Here is a 19250-nt window from a genome sequence, read left to right as displayed (position 1 = left end):
ATGGGGATTTTACACATCATCTATTACAAAGTGCTAATCGCACATTGTAATAGGTCAGCTAAAACAAGAAAGCCTCAGGTGTTTGTATGTCCCGAGGTTGTCATGGTAACAGATCCCCGCTCCCAGATGATGTCACTGTGAGTGAAGATCTAAGCCAATATGGCAGCGCCCATGTGCCACCAGAAAAGCTGAAGGCAGCGGTAAAAAGCTGGCAGTGTGGGTTGGTGCAATTGGCTTAGATTGTCGCTCCCTGTGACATCATAGTAGAATGGCGATTTGTTACTGAATTAGGTTTTCTTGTTTTAGCCGATTATAATGTACGAAGGGTTAAAAACTGCAAGCAGTGCTAGGAGGGTGTGTGGCGGTGGGTGTTTGCAGCAAACACCCACCTCCTATGGAGAGGGCTGGGGTAACCACTTTGGAAACCCAGCTGTTTTTAGAATGGAGGTCTCCTTAACCCTGTCTGTGGGATACTTTGTGTGAACACGTGGACACACTAGCAAAGCTCTTACCATTCACTTCTGTGGAACTGAGAATAAACAAACATGTTTTAAGAAACATTTCAAGAGACAAACAGCCACCTCTCTCCAAATATCAGCTGACAGATAAGCTTTAGGGGCCCATTTTTACAGTGTGGACCGCAGGGGTAAGAATCACGTTTGTTAGCTACATTATATCCCGATTGGTTGCACCCAAACCACTCTAGAATCACTAGTTCCCATATGAAGAATTTGTGCGTTATTACTTTTTTCATCTACTCCTAGGATGGGGAGCCATCTTCATTCTGTGACTTCTTTCCTACAGAAATCTAACAGAACACACTTTTTGTTTACACTGGGGGCAGTTGAAGTTACAAAGCTATGTTTAGTTTTAACCCCTTAACGCTCTGCGCCGTAGCTCTACGGCGCAGAGGTACAGGGAGTTTATGAAGAGGGCTCATGGGCTGAGTCCTCTTCATACAAAGGTGGGGGTTGTTGCATATTGCAGCAAACCCCCACCGCTAATAACCGACCGCACCGACCGCGGCTATTAACCCTTACTTTGCCACCAGCAAAGTCGCCGGCGGCATCTTTATTACGATCGCCGGGGGGGGCGGCAATCGGTTGCCATGGTAGCCTCGGGTCTTTGTTTGACCCGAGGCTACATGGCTTCTGCAGGTTCATTACAATGAGCCAGTGGCTCATTGTAATGAATGAGCTGCAAAAATGCCATATATTGCAATACAGAAGTATTGCAGTATATGGTAGGAACGATCTGACCATCTAGGGTTAATGTACCCTAGATGGTTTAAGAATTAGTGAAAAAAAAAGTTTAAAAAATAAAAAAATTTATAAAATATTAAAAATTCAAATCACCCCCCTTTCGCTAAAACTGATATAAAACATAATAAACAGTAAAAATCACAGACATATTAGGTATCGACGCGTCCCAAAATGCCCGATCTATCAAAATATAAAAACGGTTACGGCCGGCGGTGAACTCCGAGACGGGAAATGGCGCCCGAATGTCCGAAATGCGACTTTTACACCTTTTTACATCACATAAAAAATGGAATAAAAAATTATCAAAATGTCACATGGACCTCAAAATGGTAGCAATGCAAACATCAGCTCATTTTGCAAAAAATGACACCTCACACAGCTCCGTGCGCCACAGTATGAAAAAGTTATTAATTTCAGAAGATGGCAAATTATTTTTTTCTTTTTTGTACACATTCGTTTAATTTTTGAAAATGTATTAAAACGCAATAAAACCTGTATAAATTTGGTATCACCACGATCGCACCGAACCAAAGAATAAAGTAGAGGAGTTATTTGGAGCGCAGAGTAAAAGTCGTAAAAACTGAGCCCACAATTTTTCCACATTTGAAATTTTTTTTCAGCTTCGCAGTACACGGCATGTTAAAATAAATAATATTACGGGAAAGTAAAATTTGTTACGCACAAAATAAGCCCTCACACAGGTCTGTACACGTAAAAATGAAAAAGTTATGGATTTTTGAAGGTGGAGAGCGAGAAATGAGCGAAAAAACCCTGCGTCCTTAAGGGGTTAAAGGAGTTTGCCCATGAAAGAAAGTTCTCAAATTTGAATCCCCTAGTGATGTTTGCACAATAAAAATCATTTTAACCCCTTACTTTACAATTTTACTGCTGGTTTAGCTCCTATAACTCAGTGGTGGTCATTGTAAAAGTGTGAGCGAGGACTCTCTAAGCAGACACTTCATGATTCCTCTATGCTGAGAGATGATGAGATCCATGAGATGGATACAAAACACAATTGACACTCTCATGACACTCTGAGTCAGCTCTAATATGTAGCATTGTAAATTATGCTATAAATTATATGTTCTATTCAGTTATACCTTCTTCTTCTTAATTTAAGATACTTAGCCATCATACCATTTTTCTTTTTATAGTAAGTATAAAATTAACCAATCCTGACATTTACAAGGTCAGATAGAACTTACACATAGAATTCAGATAGAATTCCATGCGGAGTGTAATTCAATGTTCTTCTTTATAAAACAGATGTTGCAATATGTGTTCATTTGCTCTACCCGACTTACAGATGACTCCTAGTTACAAACGGAACTCTGGTAATTAGTAATTTACTGTACTTTAACCCTAGACTGCAGTAAAGAGCCATGACAGTTATCAAAGAAATTCAACTTAACCCCTTAACGCTCTGCGCCGTAGCTCTACGGCGCAGAGGTATAAGGGATGTATGAAGAGGGCTCACGGGCTGAGTCCTCTTCATACAGAGGTGGGGGTTTTTGCATTTTGCACAAAACCCCCACCGCTAATAACCGCGGTCGGTGCCTGCACCGATCGCGGCTATTAACCCCCTAAACGCCGCCGGCAAAGTCGCCGGCGGCGTTTAAAAGACGGCGGCGCGCGGGCGCCGCCATCTTTTTTTCGATCGCCACGCCCCCGAACGTCATCGGGGGGCGGCGATCGGTTGCCATGGTAGCCTCGTGTCTTCTTTTGACACGAGGCTATCTGGCAGCTGCATATTCGTTACAATGAGCCAGTGGCTCATTGTAATGAATGTGCTGCAAAAATGCCATATATTGCAATACTGTAGTATTGCAGTATATGGTAGCAGCGATCTGACCATCTAGGGTTAATGTACCCTAGATGGTCTAAAAGATAGTGGAAAAAAAAAGAAAAAAAAAAGTTTAAAAAATAAAAAAAATCAATAAAATATTAAAAGTTCAAATCACCCCCCTTTCCCTAGAACGGATATAAAACATAACAAACAGTAAAAATCACAAACATATTAGGTATCGCCGCGTCCCAAAATGCCCGATCTATCAAAATATAAAAACGGTTACGGCCGGCGGTGACCTCCGAGGCGGGAAATGGCGCCCAAATGTCCGAAATGCGACTTTTACACCTTTTTACATAACATAAAAAATGAAATAAAAAATGATCAAAATGTCGCACAGACCTCAAAATGGTAGCAATGAAAACGTCGCCTCATTTCGCAAAAAATGACCCCTCACACATCTCCGTGCGCCAAAGTATGAAAAAGTTATTAGCGTCAGAAGATGGCAAAAAAATTTTTTTCTTTTTTGTACACATTCGTTTAATTTTTGAAAATGTATTAAAACACAATGAAACCTATATAAATTTGGTATCACCGCGATCGCACCGAACCAAAGAATAAAGTAGGCATGTTATTTGGAGCGAAGAGTGAAAGTCGTAAAAACTGAGCCCACAAGAACGTGACGCACGTGCGGTTTTTTTTCAATTTTTCCACATTTGGAATTTTTTTTCAGCTTCGCAGTACACGGCATGTTAAAATAAATAACATTGCGGGAAAGTAAAATTCGTTACGCACAAAATAAGCCCTCACACAGGTCTGTACACGGAAAAATGAAAAAGTTAGGGATTTTTGAAGTTGGAGAGCGAGAAATGAGGCGAAAAACCCTCCGTCCTTAAGGGATTAAGAACAAACCTACAGAACCTATTTTGTACATAACCCTGCCGTTATTATTAACTTTAAGGGGTTTTCTAATTTAAATATAATTTAAACATTGTTAAAAAAAAATCTTACCTGACTGCACCAGCGGCCCTGTTAAAGAAAATTTGGACACTGCATTTGTGGTTTTAAAAATGTTGCATGTTAAATTGCACAATGAGGTTTTGAATTCTAGGTTTCCCACTCAACCAAAAACATGAGGGATCAGCTTCCTTTTATTAACATAACGGTGGCCCATATGGGATTTCAGTCTTTATTAAAATAAATGGGAAATGTAGTTAAAATCTCTCTCTTAAAAGACTAAAATTACAATTGAGACCCTTGTGGTACACAAAGCAACATAATAGCATCACAATAGTCTGTACAAGCACTCTGTTTTTTGTTTTTAAAACAAAATATTTTTTGTATATAATTATTTGTAATTTGTATTGTTAAAGACGTGTATTTGTATTTTTTGTCCTCTTTTGCACTGTTTTGTAAAAGGAAAAAAATGCTTTAATTTTACGTGGTCCTGCGACACCTTGATTTAAACCTGCCCACCTATAGGTGTTTGCACTTATGAGTGTATAAAAGGGCAAGCATGGGTATGGTTAGATATTCCATGATTAAGAACGGCTAGTCCGTTTGAAACGTGTAGGAATTATGGATCTAAGGAATTACACTGTGGATAAATGAAGATGATTCAATAAGTGTGAATGATCACCGGTTGTTGGCTGGACCATTGGATTATTTCTTAAATTGTATCTTCCAGTTGCAAACAAGGCGGGTGCCGTGCCAACCCCAGTGTATGGTTGGAGGTGAGCTGGGAATTTTCTTCCTTTCTCCTGTTTATTGATTGTTTCAATTGTACCTTAAGGGCTGATTCACACTAGCGTGTCCGTTATGTTTTGTGTCCATTTTGCTTCTGTTATTTTTTTTGTTAGTTATGCTATGGTTGATATTTTATTGCTAAAACTGAAGGTTTATCATTGGTTAGAAAACATAATACCTGTTTCCCCAACATAAGTAATGAAAAAATGGACCTTGCATCATGTTTTTTGTGGGATCCACATGCGTGAAAAAAAAAAACTTCAAGTGGAAACTTAGATGTGAAAACATCCATAGAGAAGGAAGGTTCAGTAAGGCTTCAGTGTGTGTGAGAGTGTGGTCTCCATACCTGGTTTTGACCCTAACATGGTTGGTCCTTTCTTGCCCATGCAGTGAATGCCTCATTCTGAACTTGGATAAAAGAACATAATTAGCAATTAAGCCTTAATATCTATTCTGTCCCCATAAAGAACCCTTTCAGAGAGTTTTCATTCTCCATCTGTTAGTTCTGTCCACCCGAAGAGCATCCAATAAATCACTGATGAGTATTTTAGACAAGATTTATAGACAGCCTAAAAAAACTAATTGCCCATCCTAATTACAACATAGCCATGCCCTGTATATCAGTACTGTAGACTGTGCATGATTTATAGTCACAACATGTTCTCACATTCACACTCCTTCTCTGTATTGTTTTAGCCATGCTTTCAGATGACAAGTAGAAAATGTGCGACTTGTGATGTGAAAGTGGGTGGTCACATTATCCTAGAGAGTATGTGACACAGAGCATGTGCTCCAAGTGCTGTCACCAAATGAAGGCTGACTCCACCACTCACCTTTTCATGCTACAGTGTGTTTATATAAGGCTTATTCAGCTAAATGGCACAAAGCAAAACATTCTTGCAGTGTAAGAGCAGTCACCATATGGTCGCAGAACAAGCTTAATGGAGCATTAGCTCCTTGTGTTGTGCTTATAATAAAACTAGTAGCAGCATTACCCAGAAAGGGGGTGTCTTGCCATATATTTATTTAACAAATCAGTTTAGAATGCTCCACATTAATGAAATAATTAACACTTCACTTATAAATCTACCACCGTTACTGTTCCACCAACTGTATCTGCATCATGTCCTCAAGTGATGATGTCCCAGCACAGGCACGTGACTGCTATGGTCACCTACTGGCCACAGTGATCAGTGATGACTGGTGTGATCCATCTTAGGTCATCAATATAGTAGACCTGAATACAGCAAGCAGTAAAGGACTGAGAGAGTGTGAGGTGCAAATAAAGGTGTCCAAAGTATCCACAGGATAGGGGATAACTAACTGATGAGTGAGGGACCAACACCCATCACAAGAATGGGACCCTCATATTTCCAAAGAACAGGGATACTGTGACCGATTTGGCAAGCTCTGTGCAGCACTGTGTAATCTGTGTGCGCTATATAAAGAAATTATTATTAGAAATTCTAACTGATAAGTGGACACATGATCATCCTTAATTATGAAAATGATGGTAACAACCAAACCTAGTGCACAGCTATTGCCAACCTCACCCATAGACAGTGAATGGAGCAACAGGATATTCAGCAAGCCACCCCATCCATCAGGGAATACAGGATCCCCCTTGTCTGGATCAGTGGGGGTCCCTTTCTCATGATCAGTGAGGGGTCCCCCTCACTGATCAGCCAGTCCTATGGATAGGGAATAATGTAAATACTTGTGACAACTCCTTTAAAGTGATAATCATTTAATGATATTTTAAACTGTTTTGTAAAAAAAATTACAAAGCTTTAAATTGGCAGAAAAACGTGTAATCCTAAATATGTATATTTTACCAAAATTTCCCTGAAGAATGATTTGTAGAGAAGGAGATAGTTGATTTCCACCTTCATCGCTTGATGGGAAATGTAACTGCTTACTAGTTTTGGTGTAGAAAATGTCTACTCATGTTTTTTTGACAGAGGCTGTTTAATGCTGTTGGCGACTGTGTGGCACTTATATAGTTGACACATAGGGGCACATTTATTTACCCTTCCTGACGCGTTCTTCGAAAGTGCATTGTCCAACGATCATGCCCTCTGCTGCGATTCACTAAGATCGTGAGCACGATATGCTGCATGCGTCGCTTCCCCGCTCAGGTCCGATGGACGTCACCTACTTTTCCCGGTGCATGCAAGTGCTTGATTTTGCGTCACAATTTGAAAGTTAAATACCGCGCTCAGTCCGAATCAGTCGGATCATCAGACGGCCAACTCCGATTTTTGTCGCATGAAAGCCAGCGCATCCGCGCCACAATCCGATCGTGTGCGACACAATCGACAGTCGGAAAATCCAACCAAAGTGCCGCCGTGGACCCTTAGTAAATAAGGCCTGTAAAGTCCTTTATTATCCTTAGACAATGCCAGTTAGTATGTGATATTTATTACGGGTAAAAACAACTTCTTTTACTTGAAGACATATAGGTGGGTCTTTTGTCACAACTGTATTAATTTCATGGACGTTTATTTATATTTTCCATGACACAACAAAAAAGTAATAAATAAAATATAAGTTAGGACCACAGAGGGAGAACCCTGATGTAGTAAGATGATTTACAGTGGTCAATGTGGTTTCATGGCTAAATTGTATTTATTTACAAAAAGGATGGAGATCACATACCTTTGCAAGGTCCATGTAGCACCATGTAGTCCTGCATCCCAAATCCTAACTTTTTTTTTTTTACTAGTTAGGAAATCTGCTTTGATTAATTACCTACTTGAGGGAAAGTGAACTTCCCTTACCCCCCTGTGCCAAGTACAAAGGAAAACATTCCCCTGACTGATCAGCGTGGCCAGGATTACATCAGTAAACATTTTGGTAACTCTTAATTTAATGTCAACATCCTGAGTACTGTACACAAATAAGAGCGCCCTGAAAACTATATATAAATAAATATATTTCTATACTATTAATTATAAGAGAAATTATGTCAGATTATGAGATGTTTTGGATATTAACATTTATTAATACATAGGATAACAACCTTAGGCATTAGATTGATCTAATGTATCTGCTGCGGCTGTGGACTGCAAACGTATCCGAAAATGCAAATCAAAATGTATTTTGCATAGTTAATTATTATTTTTAATGTTAAAAGGCAAAACACGTTTCTGCATACAAAATGCATGTATTTTGATGAAAATAATTATGTTTTTTTTTTTTTTATTGTTGCTCCAGTATGCGCACCGTATTTATTATATGTTTGCGGCACAATTTAGCTTCTTTTCTGACACACAACTTTTTTAGTTTGTCACTCAATTTGGGTGTAGCTCTTCAATCTTTTCCTCCACTTCAGTTTTTTGGCACAATTTTTGCAGCATAATTAGACCAACAGAAACGCAAGTCTACCAACTTCTAAACCCCCTCATGAATATGTTTTGACATATCTGGTGTTCATTGTCCATCTTATAGTACAGCAAATTCTGTAAGGCCGTGAACCACAATATTTGTCACTGCTAAATTCAGGCAACAAAAAACAACACCGAGCCCCAAAAATAATAAAGGCGACCCATCGTGTTTACGCATCCATAGGGCTCTAACAGAAAAGTGTGGTTGGTCTGTAAATCACAGACTGTGCAGTGTCCTGTTTCACTGACCTACCTTTGTGCCAGGATGTCATGGTGATGTAATGGTCAGGTGACAAAAACGCCCAGAGCCAACTTCAGACAGGCATATTATGTCCATGAAAATCAGACACATTTCCTAAACTAAGCAATCCCTCCGGGATGCCCTCAGGATGTAGACAAACAGCATCACAGTCTAGAATGATGCTAGGAGTCTCTGCCTAATTTACTACAACTACTGCCTTATTGTTGACTGTCTTGTACCAAAATCATGATTTAAAAATGGGACAAGAGTTCTGTACAGTCCACGGTGTTCAGCCATGGAGATACTGGGGGATATTTATCATACGCTGGCGCTCGTGCGCCAGCGTATGATAGCCCCGCCGCTACAAATTCGCAGCCCGATACATGAAGAGGCTTCTGCCTCTTGATGTATCGGGCTGCCAGTTGCGCAGCGTTTATCCTACGCCAGGCAGGGCCTGGCATAGAAAAAAACGCAACCGGCGACTTTTCACGTTTGAAAAGTCGCCGGCAGCAGCGAGTGCGCATGCGCGGGGACAGTAACGCACCGCGCCAGCCCACTCCTGTCCAGCCCCGCCCCCTTCACGCCCATTCACGCCCCACTGGCGGTGCGCAGAGGTCCTGATAAATATCCCCCAATGAATACAGCCTTAAACCAAATTCAGATGGCAAAATTTTCTATTTCAGATTTTCTCTCTTTGGGTTCCACTACTATTAGCTTACAAATACTGATAAAAACCCTGGTGTAGAATGACGCATGCAGATTTTGTGCCAGTTTTTTTTATAGATTTTGAACCCTCACAGGCAGGGTCCTCCCTCCACTTGTTCCAGATGACTATATTTTATGTGTCTTTTATACTTCCATGTGTTCATGTCTAAGGCCACTTCCACACTTTGCAGATCACGTCAGAGTTTGATCAGGGTGCGATCAGGGTTTGGTCAGTGAAAAACGCACATTTTGCATCAGAGTGCAATCAGTTTTCAGTCAGAGTTTGTTCAGTGTCTCAGTTTTTCAAGCGCGTTTTTGATGCAATTTCAATGCATTTTTCACGCGCAGAAAATGACTCAGGACTGAGCTCTATCTTTTCTATGGCAATTGATGCGTGAAAAACGCATTGCACTTGCAGTGCACTTGCAAGTGTCTCAGAGTGCAATGCGTTTTTGATGCGTCTCCATAGACTTGCATGGTGCGTTTTTCACGCGCGTGACTTGCAAAAGTAGAGCATGTCGAAATTTAAACACGCGTTAAAAAAAAAACGCGCGTGTGTGCGTGAAAAAAAATGCAAGTCTGAAAAGACCCATTGATTACAATGGGTCAGAGTGCAATGCAAGTTCTGCACGTCAAAAGCACGCGCAGAAAACGCGTGTGAAAAACGCAAGTGTGAAAGGGGCCTTATTCAGAAAGTGCAGGACCATGGAATTAACGCTGCTCTATAAATGAGTAATAATGTAGTTATATCAAGAAGTAATGGCTGCTTTGTATACTGAATAGTGCCACACCATTGCACAGGCTTTATGTGGTATTGCAGCTCAGCTTTTTGATATTTTGATATTTTTTTTTTAAGATAAGCTGCAGTAACACACATAACCCACTATTTATGGAAGAAAGCAGCACCAATTTTAAGACATGGACAACCCCTTTAACTTTCCACCTGTAAATAGAAAACCACATCAAAAAAACGCATGCATTTTTCTGATATGATTTTAATATCACTATTTGAAATCCCTTCTTTTTGTTATCTGATCCTTTTAAATCCACTCCTGTACTTGGTGCAAAAGAATGCACATGTGATAGCATTGTTACACACTTCAGCAGAACATTATCCCTGCACACACTGCATTTGAGGCTGCGTTCACACGTTCCATTTTTTTTGCTGTGTTCTCATGCAATGGAAAAGAAGCTCCCTTCCCTCTTCCATTTAAATGCATGTCTTTTTGGCCCTTCTGTCTCTAAGTAGCATTTTTGAAAAACACACAAACTTCCAATTCTGTTTTGTTGCGCTGCATTTTGTGATGCGGTTTAACATTTGTGTTTTTGCTGGGAAGCAGTTTCCCTTAACTTTTTTATCACTTTTAATGCGTTTTTCAAGGGTAGAGAAGACAATGGCTTTCAAATAATAAGCATTATAAAATGCAATTTGTAGACTGGTCTTTGGCTGCGTTCAAAGTGCATGCGTTTCCAATGTGTCAAAAAAGCAGCAAAAGAAGCAACAATTGAACACGGCCTAAGACCCCTGACACATGGGGGGACATTTACTATTGCGTTTCCGCCAGTTTTGTGGCGCTCTCACCACATGTTCTGCTCTGAGACCTATTTATTAGCTGTCGGGGACAGAAAAAATTACTTTTTCCGTCTGCTCCGACTCTTCTCCGAAAAGGGGCGTGGCTTTGGCGGAGTGGAAACTCAGACACAATTAATATGTGTCGCAGCGCTTTTTGGGCGCTGTAAACTGGCGGAAAGTTTGAAATCCCTTCTTTTTGTTATCCGATCCTTTTAAATCCACTCCTGTACTTGGCGCAAAAGAATGCACATGTGATAGCATTGTTACACACTACACCAGACCATTATGCCTGCACACACTGCATTTGAGGATAAACTAATGGAAGTAAAAACACAATGAAAAAACGAACAGCTATTACTGCTGCATATTGTATGCTATGTAATCTATTAATCACAGTATTAATTAGTACATTTGCATTATGTTAATGAGTCTTGTCTGTTTTCTTATGATGCAGGGCATTTTTTGAGCCATTAAAATAGATTTACTTTTTATAAAGTAAAAGAGTGGAAAAGAAACAGGCAGGACAATGAAGTGAGTCCTTCCCTTTATAACATGTGTCGCTTTGTGTTAGAACAATGGTAGAGAGCGGTTTCCACAGAGATTATGGTTTGAAAAGTGAGCATGTCGCCTAATGGCTGTTGTCATAGGCCCGGGCTCACAGACATAATACCATTGGCCGGGCCTTGAAGCCTTTGCTGCACTCTGCATCTCACAGCTCAATGTGCAGCATTGTTCATCCCTCAGGAAAGTTCCTGGGTAGCTGTAAATATGTCTGCACTGAGTGAGAGAGACTGATTGGAAACTGGCAGCTTTTCTTAGTGGTGGGAGGGATAGGCCGGGGGAGGGGAGCCATGGCTATTCACTTTTACAATCTCAAACAGGTTGGGTATCTTTTTACCACTCATATGGTTTCTGCTTGTCTTGTGGAGAGTTCCTCCAGGGGGGTTTGCCTGTGTGGGTCAGAAGGAAGCTGAGAAAACAGTTGAAATCCTTGTGGAATGCTGAAATTTACTCGGCCACACTAATGGCTGAGGCGATACATAACTATATGAATATATAGACACAATACAAGGATTTTCTTGTTCGTGGATACTATTACTGTATCTGAGACCAAAATGCCTACAGGTGAGTAGTCCTTCTATAACTTGTTGTTGTACGGTGACCTAGTTTTGCATCAGATTCTGTTACTTTTTTTTTTTTTGCACACTTTTGTATGTTGTAGATGTTACAATTTAAAATGAAAGGAAATTCAGTTCCCGATTGAGAACAATCTCTGGTGGGACCATGTTGTGAAGCCTGTTGTGTAAAATTGTCATCGTTTGGAGATTACTCGCACTAATCTTTTGTAGCAAATGGGTAATTATTTGGGAACGTATTCAAGGTTCGTCTGGCTTGTGCTACATTACTGAGGCATCAAAACCTCCTGCAGTGTTTTAATTAGAGACGTTTTCAGTAACGTTCCTATTCATTTGCATCTCTATGACCCTGATGGGCAATTTACTCAGTGTGCCTGATATTTTTAGTTATGTAAAAGTACAAAATAGAGACTACGAGAAGCTAAAATGGGTAGTAGTGACGTAGATTGCGTATAGCATTATGATCCTGTATAACATATGACAAGGGATTAACCTATGAAAAGGATATAGTTTGACAGTAGAAATAATTTGCCATTATTCTCATGCATTATGTATAATTTTCCAGACTCCTAAGGCTACAAAACGGCTTTGGGTCCAACATATGTTGTGCTGCCTTCATTGCAAGTAATAGACACGACTGCAGCAGTATTGCAACTTGCAATTCCCTATACAATCACATTTCATTACTTCATTGCAGTCATTGACCAGGAAGCCTGTGCTAACAATGTCAGCGCTGTTATAAAAGAGTTAACTTTTTTTGTCAGCTTGCCACTTGTTTCTGTCCAACACCCTCTTGACACTTGTCCTGGGTGACACTGTTTTTGTATCACATTTCTGCTATGTTGGTGCCAGGTTATACATCTTGTTAATCACTTTATTGCTTGTTTTTCACTTCTTTGTATTTCTGCTTTGTACACTATTTTAGTGTATGATGTTACCAGGATCGCTGCATTTAGATGCTCTATGGTACGAGTGTTAAAGGGCACTTGTCCTTTTCACCCTCGCCTGCTTAGTGGGCTTGAGCTTTCTGTTTTATGGAATCTGAACAGAGGCTGCAGTATGTCCTGAGCTGTTTTGATGCTTATCTTCATATGTGAACACTGTCCTATTCATAGTGTACTGTAGATCTCATGCTTGCATTACATCTATACTGTCATGTGCCTTATATGCCAATTATCTTAATCGGCCAGAATTTAGATGTACTTGCACAAGTTGCCGCAATTGCCTTTATTGTCCTTGTAACCCCATACTTAAGTTTTAGATCAGGAGAGAACTAAAATCATTTTGGAGAGGCTGTACTGCACAAATAAGAGCCTTAGTGGGGGAGGGAAAAAATTGTGCTTGCTCTGGAGGTCTTCTTTCAGGCAGCATGTGATCGGTTATGAGCAAATGTGTTTTGCGTTGTTTACATGCAAAACACGTGGTGCTTATTCTCAAATGCTGGCATTAAAGTGGAAATGCATATGCAGTTGGGCCAAGCCTATCCCCATTGTGTTTAAATTTTGTCCCAAAACACAACTGAAATGCAATGTGTGTATGCAGCCTCAAGCAGCTGTCTGAAAAGATGTGATGTCACAGGCATGTGTAGTGGACACTGTGCAGACTGAACTGCTGGAAAGGTGTGGGTGCTGGATGTTTGATCCCCCACAAATTAGAAATTGAGGCTATATCCTATGGCTACATCACCCTGTAATCCTATACTGTCGTTGGGAAAACACTCCTTAGGTCCACAACTATCTTGTTTGGCTCAGCTGAGCGGCGCATGTGTCCTGAACAGGGAGGAAGGGGAAAACCTTTGGCAGAACATTTTGTGTGTACAGCCAGCTATAAAGAGGATTTCTAAGCTGCCATAGGGTGTCTTGCAAGGACAAGGAGATATTTCATTAATAATTTGTCAGGGAACAATCCAGATCAGTCTATGGTTAACCATTGTGATGTCATTCTTGTCCAATCTTTAATGACGGATCTACAATCAGTCTCTGTAAACAATCCAGGAAGAAAGTGTAAATTTTCAATCTTACTGGTCAGTCCAGAAAACAAATACATTTAGAGGACTTTTCCAGTACATGACTTCTTGTGGAAACCTTAAAAATGTTGTTACAGAAAGATGAAAGAGGTTGTGATCCCTGGGATCTCAGTGATTCTTAACATTGATCTGATGTACCCTCTTACAGTCGCAATTCCTGACGGTGGCCCGGAGTAGTGATCTTTCCCAAACAACCCCCACCCCAGGGAGCAACACAGAGGGGGAAGGGACGTCTTGCTCTTGAGCCAGTTCCTTTTCGCATGGTTGTGCACTGGATGGCCGAAGTTTAGTAGTATATCCAGAGCAACTTGGAGGCAGGAGTAACTGCACAATATGCCAGCTCTTGATAAATTCTCTCCCAGTGACTTTGTTAAATAAAGGCTCATTCATACGGCCGTTCATGGGGACGTATACGTGGCCGCATATACGTACCCGTAGACGGCAATGGTGGCCCGGTTAGAGCATCTTTCTCGAGTGTGCGGCCGTGCGCCTCTGTTTCCTATGGAGGGAGAAGTAGTCACCTCCTCCTCACCTCCAGCACAGCGGGCATACCGCATGTGAATGAACCCTAAGTTTTAGCAAAGTTGCTAGTCCTTTTTTATTAATTTTTTCCATTGCTTAGCAGAGGATTAGTGTGTGAACAGACCAGCCCAAATAGTAGGGTAGCGACCATGTAGGAATGCAATATGGCTTAGGCAAAACACTTAGGCTACATTCACACGGACGTATTAAAACGGCCGTATACGTACCGTTTTTTTACGGGTTACATACGGCCACATTCATTTCAATGGACAATACGTCCAACCATTTATATTGCCGTTTTTGACACTGGAGTGTACGGACCGTATACTAGCCATATAAAAATATAGAGCATGTCCTATTTTCTCCCGTATTTCAGTTCTGTATGCCCTAAAAGTCTATGGGCATGTATAAAATACGGGTTAAATACGTGCTGCATACGGATGAAAAACGTCACGTATTTATACAGAAATACAGCCTGTAGATACAGGACTGGAGAAATACATGTCCGTGTGAATGCAGCCTTAGGGGTAGTAGTACATGTAGGAGTTTGATCCACTATATGCAAGATTTACTGGACCGGGTCTATAACTGCTGAACTGACGTCTAAAGAGAAATCCAGTTTGTTGAAACAAACTACACTCGAGTAGAAGCAGCTTAAGATTATTTTCCTAAATGTTTGACGTATGGCATTATTAAGCAGATTCCTGTTGAGTGATTGGATCCCTTGCTTTATTTCAATACCTTCATAAGACAACATACTTTAGATTTTCTCATAGAATTTAAACATATCAGTGTGAACATTGGAAGAAAATGAAGATACATTGAAGTTTGACCCGAGGCTATATTCTAACTGTCGTTATGAGTGTGTATGACCCCCATAGTATCAAAATAGAGACTATGGGGGTTTTCATCATACGCTGGTGCGTGGTCAGCAATTCTATGTTTCTGGCTAGGAAATGCACAACTTCTTAACAGATCAGTCACATGGTCCGCTTAAAATAATGAATGTTGGCACTGATCTATTGAAAAGCATAGCATTTAGTGCAGCTGCTTTATAAGCATACGTCACATGGCTTATATTCACTGTTGTGTGTACCTACCCTAATAAAGATGCATATAAACTGACTAACTCAAGGGAGGAAATTTAACACTAGGAAGGATCTTCCTCCAGTTTTTTAGTTCTTTGTTACATCAGATATATCATAGTGGATTAGACAACCTGCGTTGTCAATGTCTTGAGCTAAAATGCCACACAAATGTGTGTCTGTTGGTTTCTATATTTTTTTCTACATCTGGATTTGAGACTAAATTTGGGACTTTTTTTTTAATTTAAACTTTATAAATCGCTCTAGCACATCTCGATTCACATGATCTATCTGGAGTAAGTTGTCTCAAGTGAAAAGTGGAGTGGGTTGGTAAAAAAAATTACAAAACCGATCCAAATTTGGTGCAAATTGTGAGACATTTTGAAAACTAAGGTAATGACAATCATACATCCCCCACTTGGGCAGAGCTCAGTGGCCACTCACTAATGTCTTAAATTATATGGCCATAATAAACTTACAAAACAGGCCACCTCTAGTTTTATGGGGGTATCAACAAACCATTTAGGTTTTTTAAACTAAGGTTCAAAGGAAAGTTGTTTCTATGTGAACATCTGTTATCCAAACTAAGTATGACTGTTTACATCTCCACATTTTCATGACACCTGTTAAAGGAATTGAGGTTTGAAACTTATCAATTACATATCTTGTAGGGAGTTTATACTTATACCCAACATCAAGGAATATCACCTCTTTGCTCAATGATCCACATCTTATATTGAGTGGACCCTCCTACCGAATTTTGCAGGTTTGGGTGCCCCTGACCCAACTTCGCCACTGTTTTCACCGGGAAACAGGATATATTTGTCTGGAAATTTTATAGGATGCTGTCACGTCTGCGCCTGCTGTCTCCTCTATCTGTGCTGGTAGGATTAGGAGACACTGAGTTTCATCATCCTGCAGTCTGAACTAGGTTCTATGGCTGTCTGACCTGATTTCTACCACACCCCTCACTGATTCTGTTTTGCAAGAGTTAACTGTGGACCTGTAATTGCTTGCCCCTTCCACCTGTAGCTGGGCCGAGTTTCCCTATAAGGGTGATGCCACATGTGGCGTTTTGAACGGGTTTTTGGTGCGTTTTTAAGCAGTCCGTCAAAAAACGCATACATTTTTGACCAGTTTGAATTAAGATAATTGGTCAAACCTGTCAAAAACGGATGCATTTTCAAAAAATGCAAGTTTTTTTCAAAAACACATGGGTTTATTGACGAACTGCTTAAAAACGGGTCAAAAACGCGTTCAAAACACCACCTGTGGCACCACCCTAAGTGTCCAGTTTAGCCTTGAATCCTTGCTGGTCAAACTGCTATCTTGCTGTGTTCACTAGCTTCTCTTGCATTCTCTAGTTCTGGTTTCTGATCTTGCCTGTGTCTTGACTTCTCTATTTGGATTGTGATTTGGTTATTGTTATTCCCCGCTATTGCCGATTAGGATTGCATACCTTACATTATTGTGTTTGTCTGTATTGTTAAGTGTTCACACCTTACCCAGGGAGGGAACGTTGCCCAGTTAATGGCCTCCTTTTAGGGGGGGCCCAATAAGTAGGTAGGGACCCCAAAATATACTGTTAGGTTGTTTAGATTGTGAGCCCCATGGGGACAGGGACCAATTTTACATGCTTTGTGCAGCGCTGTGTAATTAGTGTGCTTTATATAAATAACTATTATTGTTATAGGGACAGATTGGGGGTCTCAGTGCCAGGGCTCACTGTCCTTGTCTGTGTCCTGCCATTACGGATGACCTACACAATGCTGATTTTTACTTGTGGATGAGAAGGAAAGGTTAATGTGCTGATGTTTAAAACCAAATCTCTCTCGCCTCTATTACTAGGTCTAAATAATATCTCCTATTATATATATTATTTTTTTAAAATCTTATATGAGGAAAGAAGAAAATCTTTCCTAAAAAGTATAGATTCTCCTTCTTGTTGCATCAACCAAACCAACTTATTAACAATTAAATATATACTCATTTATGTAGGTAATTATTCAAATTAGCATTTGTGTTTGTTTTTTTTAATTATAGATGCAATACATCCATATACAAGGCTACCAACATTTTACCCTAGGTTATGTTTATATGGCATAAAATACAAACTGTTTGTTTGCATATCCCACCAGAATCAATGTTCAGATTACACAGATGGATACTACAGATTCCACCTTGTCATTATAAAGGTGGCAAAAACTAAGCCAAAATTAAAAAAGCACAACCCATCAACCAACAGGAAGTAGAACCACCTGTAGCAACAGTAATTTGAGTGGTAGTCATATTCTAATTGGCTTATAAGCCTATTACATAGGTCTGGAGGAATGTCGGCCTACTTCTACATTCAGTACTTTTATGCTTTTGGGCATTCACCAGGTCTCCCTACAGCATTTAGGGAGAGGTCGGGACTCTCCTAACAACCCGCTCTGTCTTTTTATTAATTTATAACTCATCAGAGACTGATGAATAGCAACCATTGCTTCACTAAGACCATGCAGGAAGTACCGTATATACTTGTGTATAAGCCGAGTTTTTCAGCACAAAAATGTGCTGAAAAACGTCCCATCGGCTTATACACGAGTCAGTCAGTCAGTCAGTCAAAATTACTTAAAAAAAAAAAAAAAAAAAAACTTATATACTCACCCTCCGGTGGCCCCCTATGCGCAGCGCTGCTCCCCCGATGTCTGCGCGGCTCGTCTTCAGGCATCCGCGCCTGTCTTCTGTCTTCTGCAGGACGCCGCCATTGTTTTTCCCCCGGGCGGCGCCTAGCATGACGTCAGCAGCGGCGCGTTATACTAGGTGCCGGCCCGGGAGAGAGCAATGGCGGCGCCCGGCAGAAGAAGGAAGACGGGCGCAGAAGCCTGAAGACAAGCGGCGCGGATATCGGGGGAGCAGCGCTTCACATCGGGGTCACCGGAGGGTGAGTATATAAGTTTTTTTTTTTTTTTTTTTTTTTTTTTTTTTTATTAATGCTGGGGTGGCTGTATACTACACGGGGCAGGCTGTATACTACACGGGGCAGGCTGTATACTACACGGGGCAGGCTGTATACTACACGGGGCAGGCTGTATACTACACGGGGCAGGCTGTATACTACTGGGGCAGGCTGGGCTGTATACTACTGGGGCAGGCTGGGGTGCTGTATACTACACGGGGCAGGCTGGGGTGCTGTATACTACTGGGGGCAGGCTGCATACTACTAGGGGCAGGCTGCATACTACTGGGGGCAGGCTGCATACTACTGGGGGCAGGCTGCATACTACTGGGGGCAGGCTGCATACTACTGGGGGCAGGCTGCATACTACTGGGGGCAGACTGAGGTGGCTGCATACTACTGGGGGCAGACTGAGGTGGCTGTATACTACTGGGGGCAAGCTGAGGTGGCTGTATACTACTGGGGGCAGGCTTTTTACTACTGGGGGCAGGCTGTGTACTACTGGGGGCAGGCTGTGTACTACTGGGGGCAGGCTGTGTACTACATGGGGCAGGCTGTGTACTACATGGGGCAGGCTGTGTACTACATGGGGCAGGCTGTGTACTACATGGGGCAGGCTGTGTACTACATGGGGCAGGCTGTGTACTACATGGGGCAGGCTGTGTACTACATGGGGCAGGCTGTGTACTACATGGGGCAGGCTGTGTACTACATGGGGCAGGCTGTGTACTACATGGGGCAGGCTGTGTACTACATGGGGCAGGCTGTGTACTACATGGGGCAGGCTGTGTACTACTGGGGGCAAGATGGGCTGGCTGTATACTACTGGGGGCAAGATGGG

At 41.3% G+C, this 19250-nt stretch overlaps 1 protein-coding gene across 7 annotated transcripts in view; it reads left to right on the top strand.

Moving 5' to 3' along the window:
* The window catches only part of PLEKHG1 (pleckstrin homology and RhoGEF domain containing G1), a 145116-nt gene that overhangs the window by 74024 nt on the left and 51842 nt on the right, over window positions 1-19250 (top strand). The window contains exon 3 of one of the 7 annotated variants that reach the window (XM_072140901.1): window positions 7524-7650. The exons of 5 other annotated variants lie outside the window; for them this stretch is intronic. Coding sequence is in view for 1 of the 2 variants with exons in the window: in XM_072140899.1 (XP_071997000.1) it covers window positions 11815-11824 (10 nt within the window). In the remaining variant the exon portion in view is untranslated. Of the gene's footprint in view, window positions 1-7523; window positions 7651-11343; window positions 11825-19250 lie in introns of those variants that run through there. One more of the 7 variants, XM_072140899.1, reaches the window with a different exon arrangement.

This window comes from Engystomops pustulosus, chromosome 3 (genome assembly GCF_040894005.1).
Source record: "Engystomops pustulosus chromosome 3, aEngPut4.maternal, whole genome shotgun sequence".
Taxonomy (NCBI): Eukaryota; Metazoa; Chordata; class Amphibia; order Anura; family Leptodactylidae; genus Engystomops; species Engystomops pustulosus.
The sequence above is the reverse complement of the archived record's forward strand: the minus strand, read 5'-3'. Positions and strand labels throughout refer to the sequence as shown.